Source organism: Camellia sinensis, chromosome 14, assembly GCF_055761805.1.
Source record: "Camellia sinensis isolate YWXY chromosome 14, ASM5576180v1, whole genome shotgun sequence".
NCBI lineage: Eukaryota > Viridiplantae > Streptophyta > Magnoliopsida > Ericales > Theaceae > Camellia > Camellia sinensis.
In genome coordinates, this window is record NC_138974.1 from 47,491,976 (window position 1) to 47,499,034 (window position 7,059).

Genomic DNA, 7,059 nt, shown 5'->3' on the forward strand with positions numbered 1-7,059 from the left:
ATGCCACCCCAATCTAATCTGCAAAAAAATAAATTAAAATTTTTAGTAATTAATCAATTATACAAAAGATTAAAAACATTAGTAACTCATCAATTTACAATTAGATCAATTATACAATTTATCCTTGTAACAGACTTTTTTGAGATTATGAGAACAAAAAATTAATTTTAAGGCTAATTCACAAATGGTGCATCCCATTAATGTGCCGTAAGTTCATACAACTTATATTGGTCCCTCCTAAGGTGTTTCTATTGGTTCCTGTACAAATCTGTAGTTGTGTGATAATTTAGTATTTCGACGGCCTTTTTTCAAGCTTTAAGTATAGAGAAAAAAATATATTTTTTAGACTAATTCACAATTTATACATCATGTGCACCTGTACAAATTGGATGTCATATGCATGTTTCCATTACTTTCTAATTCTTCAAACATGTATTCTTTTATAAAATTTGTTATATTAAAGTTAATATACTTTACCAAAAAGTATGTCCACTTGTGGATGAGTCCCCTCCACTTCCAAAGTGTCCAGTGAATCCTTTGGTCCTCAAAAAGTTGACAACATCAGCCATTATCTCCCCTTGCTTCTTCTTACCCTCTTCAAGATCTTCTATTTTATTGTTTTGCATTTGTATTTATTCCTTCTGTGTCTCTATTTGCATCTCAAGGCGCTTCACATAATCATTTGTTTCAACATATATGGTAGTGGCTCTCCTAATAGATAATGAAGGTCTCATGCCAAGTCCCTTCACATAGCCAGACCTTGGCTTTAGGACTTTGATTGATTGCTCTTTTGCAGTCAAAGGGGTGATCCCGGCTGTGAGAGGTGATCAGCCTGTGTCTGTATCATATTTTCCTATCAAATATAAAAAAAATTAAATAATTAATAGAAAAATAAATAAGATTATAACAAATAGTATTCTAAAATTTTGTTAATAAAAATTGTAATATATACTCACATAATTACACTGAGCTTGAGATGAGATCCACTCATGTGTTTTCTCATTATAGTGAGTTTCCTTGTACAACTCTGCTAGATCAGGTAGCATCTTCTTTTCTCGTGCCTAATTCGATAGACCAAATATTCAATAAATAAAGCTAAGAATCTAATATAATTCTGAAAGTGCAAGGATACGTACCAGTTTTTCTACTCTAACAGGGATTGACCTAGAACCACACCTATGTTTTGTATACATCCTTTCTCTGTTCGCGATGTTGGCCTTTGATTGTTTCTATAAGGAAGAATGACCAATTTAACAATGAAATGTATCATTAGTAAGACAAATATGTTAGCTTTTGATTGTTCTTTTAAGGAATAATGAACCAATATAACAATGAAATGTATCACTAGTAAAACAAATTTAATGCTTGATAATAAAGAAATTGCATTGTTCCTCTCTATCATTTTCCTATATATCATTTCAACTTAAAAGATATTTCAAATTATTCACTAGTTTCATTCAATTCTGTGAAAAATAGATTAGAGGATTTGTTGAGATTTCATCATAAGATGGTTTTTCTGGGTGAAAAAAGAAAAACGAGTAATTTACACCGTTCACAAATAGGGGGCATATAATCATGGGCAAGATAGATTGTGAAAAAATCCATTTACATTTCACAAGATATGAAACAATTACTGATACCAAACTCATAACCCTTTCTTTCTTCCACAACTCTATCAAATCTAAAGTTCTGTCTCAATACCCTATATTAGTTACTTAGCTAGTTGCTTACCATTATCATGAAACTTCAGACCAAACCCAAGAACAAACAGAAAAATAATACAATCATAGAAACTGAAATCTTAGTTCTTTATTCTATGATGTGAAAGATGCACTTTAAGGAACCATAAATTAATCTCCTATTATGCGAGCCTTCCAATCCATGTTTAATAGTTTCCCTTTCTCATTTTTCCACTTATTTGGTTTTTATTATGTTCCACTTACATGCCTAGAAGATAAAGGGAAAAGAATACATATGGAATTTCACAGTAAATTGATTGTGTTCTTTCTAGTTGTTTTAGAATCTCTCCCTATTCTAATCAAATTCTTTCTTTGCTAATATAATAAAAAAGATGAAAATGTTACCAGAAATTCTTTAGTGTTCCACTTTTTATCAATAAGATCTATCCACTTGGTAGGATCAACATTCTTCGATGGGTGGTTTCTTGCATACTCCTCCCCTTTAGCCTCCTTCAGCTCCATGAATTGTTTGTGCAGCCTATAGGTATGGTTACTCAATCTCCGACCAAATTTTGTGTTCATTGCCCTCTCTATATCAACAGGGTCTCCTTGTAAATCAAATTGATCCTGCAAAAAATAGATAAGTCATAGATAATTCTTATAAAAAATAAAATAATTACAATAAATAATTAAGATTTCTAACCTATTATAAAAATGAGTAAAATCTCCTATAATAGAGTAGACAACGAACTTACATTCAAGCGTTGAAACATCGCCTCCTTAACGGAGGCATCAACATACTTCCACCTACGAACACTTGGATCTGGTAAACGAGTTCGCACTTCTACACCAATTTTTGAGGCTAGTTTTGAGGCATAGTCCCCTATCGGTGCACGAAATTCTAGAGGGATAGGCACGCTAAGCTTTCCATCTCTATCAACAAGGCCTTGAACCTCTTTGCCTCGAGTCGGGCCACGAGCACGCTTAGCAGCTGATATTGTGAAGCCATAATATTGAAATAGTCTGTGAACAAATTTAATTAAGATCTCAAATCAATGTAAATAAAGAGTGTGTCCTACCAATAGTATTACCAGCAGTCACCTCAAGTTGAGGCTCCACATTGAGAAGTGGTGGCGGATTGCTAGTCACCTCAGGACGTGAAGAGGTATCCCCCTCTTCTAATGCGTGGGTCAATGCCTCATGATGAGATTGTGAATGGGCTCTCGATGGTATCTCTAACAGCTGAATAACTTAATAAAATATGAATATATGTACAAAGATATACATGTCTATGTGTGTATGAATTGAAAGTAACAAGAAGAGAATATATTTCACAATGCATAAATGTATAGTACCTCATGCTCAAACGAATCATAGGATTCACTGTCACTGCCATCTTCAGCCTCTGATGGTCGATAATCATCGTCATTTTCCTCAATTGGTATTTGTTTTTCCTTCCTCAATTTCTTATGTTGAACCGCAGCCTTCAAACAAGTTGTTATATTCTTCACTCCTAGAGCATTCATTCTCTCACGGTTTTTATTAATATTCTTCATTCTTTGTTTCTCATAGTTCGTTACCTTCTTAGTTGCGGTACTTGGTTTGGTCAATTGCTTTTTGTAGCGTCCATTTTGCCCAACTATAAAGCATAATTGAACATTTTTTTGGTGGATACGCATTATTGAACATTAGATGTAAAGAAAAGATAATTATATATTTCTATACATAAAGCATAAAGCAACAACAATCTCAACAAGTGGATATGTCATATAGGCTCTAAATCATTGAAATATGGCTAGAGTGATATGGATGATTTTTGTTTTTACCATTTACTTATCATAGAACAAATTAATTACAAAGCCATCAGACACACAATATGACCAATCAATGATAAACCTACATAATAGTGGATGAACCCCACAACTGAAATTCAACTACATTAATTAAGAACAATGTTCATATAGAAAGTGCAAAATAACTACAAATCCTAGTCTACATCAAGATCCATATCGTAATCCACATCAGGTTCGTCACACTCTTCATTCTGTTTGTCAGCTCTATTCTCTATCATTGTTTCATCAGATGACTTAACCCTTGTAACAACTTCTGCTTCAACACCATCTCTATAACATTGAACATTAGGGCTGATGTCAATTGGAACAACATCGATAATATTTTCTTGTTGGAACACATCGTTTTTTTCTGGTTCATCTAATGATTCTCCATCACCTACCTCTGGTACATCAAAGACACCCCTATGTTGCACTCGTTGAACGACTTGCCAAGGTTGTCCCCATTTGGTATCATTTAGGTAAAAGACTTGCTTAGCCTGGCTAGGCAAGATGAAAGGGTCGTGTTGATACCACCGACATGTGACATCAATAGTTGTGCAATAATCATCGGTTCGCAATGTTCTACTTCGACCTGTGTTTCCTGTGTTGTACCATTCACACTGGAACAATACAACTTTGTTATGACACATGTACTCCAATTCCCAAACATTGCACAAGTGACCATAAAATTCATGCGTCACTCCCTCATGATCCCCTTCCGTAAGCACACCATTATTCTGACTCTTACGGCGATTGTCTACTTCTCTTGTACTAAACCGTACGCCATCGATTATGCAACCTGAGTACTCTTTTACTAGCAAATTTGGGCCATTTGCTAACGACCATAAATCATTGGTTACTTCTGGTGACTTTTCTTCTCTCAATATATTTATCTACATTCACATATAACTTACATTAAAATAGTAAAAATTAATTAATAAATGATCAAATCTTTTACAAATTTTTAATCATGTCTTAAAATTGAAAATGCCTTACCCGCTCTTTGAACCACTTGGGAAACTCTTGTTGTTGTATACGGGTTATGCCTTGGTCAGATAGAGTCCGTAATAGATTTTTGTGTATCCTACTCAAAAAAATGTGATTATTATGCACTGCTAACTACATTAACAAAGCTAAGAATACACATATTTAAATGAAAAACATACTCTAGATACTTCTCTATCTCGGGGCTATTGTTCAACAAGAACCAATAAGCCATATCACGATATTCTTGTGACATATCAGCATCCCTTGTGATTAGGCCAATAGGACGGGCAGTTTCTGTGAATACAGTTAACCCTTTGCGACGTTTGCCACGATCTTGATTTCGTTCGGGTCGATTATGCACTGTTTCGATCCCATCAACATACATTGAACAAAAAGTAATGCACTCTTTGACAATGTAAGCCTCTACGATTGAACCTTCTGGTCGAGCTCGGTTTGTAACAAACTTTTTTAAAGCTCCGAGAAACCTTGAAAAGAGAATTAGTTAAGAGCAAGGTTACATATGCAACATATAATTACGAACCTTTCAATTTAACAATTACCTTTCAATCCGGTACATCCATCGATATTGCTCCGGTCCTCCAAGAATAGCCTCACGCGGCAAGTGAACGGCCAAGTGAACCATCACATCAAAGAAGGCTGGAGAAAAGATCTTTTCAAGCTTGCATAATATGTGTACTATACGTTCCTCTAATTTCTCAAGTTCATTACAGCGCAGTGTCCTTGAACACAAATCCTGGAAAAAGCTACCTAACTCAAATAGTGTTTTACTAATCTCTTTGTCTACGTAACCACGCATCCCAATTGGAAGAATCCGTTGTATGAGTACATGGTAGTCATGACTTTTCAAGCCTGTTAATTTACCATTTCTCACATTCACTGATCTTGATATGTTTGAAGCATAGCCATCCGGATACTTCACTGATTTCAAGAATTCAAAGAAACCCTCCCTCTCTTCAGGGGTCAATGAAAAGATTGCCCTAGGTTTGACATAAGTTCCATCAGGACGACGTGTTTACCACAACTCTTTCCTTATACCCATGTCTTCCAAGTCCATCCGTGCTTTGTCGGTGTCTTTGTTCTTTCCATCAATGCCTAACATAGTTCCAAAGGTATTTTCGCTAAAATTCTTCTCGACGTGCATAACATCAATGTTGTGTCGAAGCTTCCATTTCTTCCAGTATGGTAACTCATAGATGCTTACCTTTGCCCAATTTGGTGCCTGACGGAGTCTTTTCTTATTTCTTGGATATTTTCCATATGTGACACCTGTCACTCTGTCCAATTGCTCTAATATCTTTTCCACTGGTAACTTTAAAGATCTCTTTCGCTTCTTATGCTTACCATTGTAAGCCTTACTCTTTCGCCTTTCGGGGTGGTTTTGAGGCAAGTAGCATTAATGGTTAGTGTATGCAGTCTTACCTTTCAAGGATTGAAAATATGGTTCATCATTGCAAGTGTAGCAAGAATAATGACCCTTTGTTCTCCATCTAGACATGTCACCAAATGCGGGCCAATCATGTATAGTCCACATCAAAGCTGCACGCATCTGGAAAGACTCACCAGTTACGGCATCGTAAGATAATGCATCATTTTCCCACAACTCATTCAACTCATCCACCAGAGGTCTCATGTAGACATCAATATCGATCCCTGGTTGTGATTCTCCAGGAATAAGTAGTGACATCATAAGAAAGTGATCTTTCATAATCAACCAAGGTGGCAAGTTATAAGGAATGAGTACTACAGGCCATAAACTATACGAGTTGCTCATGTTTACGAAAGGATTGAACCCATCAACAGCCAACCCTAGCCTCACATTTCGAGGCTCCAGGGCAAACTGAGGATGTTGCACATCAAATTCCTTCCATTCATCACTATCGGCAGGATGTCTCAATACTCCGTCATCTATACGTTTGCCCTTGTGCCATCTCATGTCCTTAGCAGTCTTTCTTGACATGTACAATCTTTTTCAACCTTGGTGTTAATGGGAAGTACCGCAACACCTTATGGGGAATCTTCTTACCCCTGCCACGATTGATCTTGTATCTGGATACCTTACATTTTGGACATTTATCTAACCTTGCATTTTCCTTCCAAAAGAGTACACAATCATTTATACAAGCATCAATTAACTCATATGACAAGCCCAAATCATGAAGTATTTTCTTAGCTTCATAAAATGACTTTGGAACCAAATTATCTTTTGGTAAAAGTTTTGTTAAAAACTCCAATAGTGTGTTAACCGACTTATTGCTCCAGTGGTTTGTTACCTTCATATTAAGTAGCTCGATGATGAACTTCAACAGAGTGTAGTTTGTGCAACCTAAGTACACCTCACATTTGGCATCATTCAATAGTTTATCAAACGTTTGTACTTCCTCATTCTGGGGTGCATCGTTGGGTTCTCCTCTTATTCGATCTTCCACTAAGGCATCAATACCACCTAAAACCTCATTTTCATCAATTGCCATTTCATGATGAGCCTCATTTGATACACGTTGTTCCCCGTGCTCATGCCAAATAGTGTACGTTTGCATAAT

The 7,059-nt window shown here is 35.9% G+C and overlaps 2 protein-coding genes across 2 annotated transcripts; both read right to left on the reverse strand.

The window, feature by feature from the left end:
• Positions 1-796: 796 nt before the first annotated feature.
• On the reverse strand, positions 797-3,235 carry LOC145806956 (uncharacterized). The gene is made up of 8 exons (XM_082904831.1): positions 3,035-3,235; positions 2,829-2,921; positions 2,759-2,780; positions 2,435-2,670; positions 2,085-2,306; positions 1,137-1,229; positions 957-1,061; positions 797-853 (listed from the first exon to the last, which is right to left on the reverse strand). Exons 1-8 carry the CDS (start codon positions 3,233-3,235, stop codon positions 797-799), a joined length of 1,029 nt encoding a protein of 342 aa, XP_082760957.1.
• A 431-nt stretch (positions 3,236-3,666) lies between these two features.
• LOC145806957 (uncharacterized) lies at positions 3,667-6,452 on the reverse strand. Its single transcript, XM_082904832.1, has 6 exons — positions 5,939-6,452; positions 5,555-5,821; positions 5,059-5,470; positions 4,678-4,983; positions 4,508-4,595; positions 3,667-4,404 (listed from the first exon to the last, which is right to left on the reverse strand). The coding sequence occupies exons 1-6, from the start codon at positions 6,450-6,452 to the stop codon at positions 3,667-3,669; spliced, it is 2,325 nt and encodes a 774-aa protein (XP_082760958.1).
• Positions 6,453-7,059: the final 607 nt, after the last annotated feature.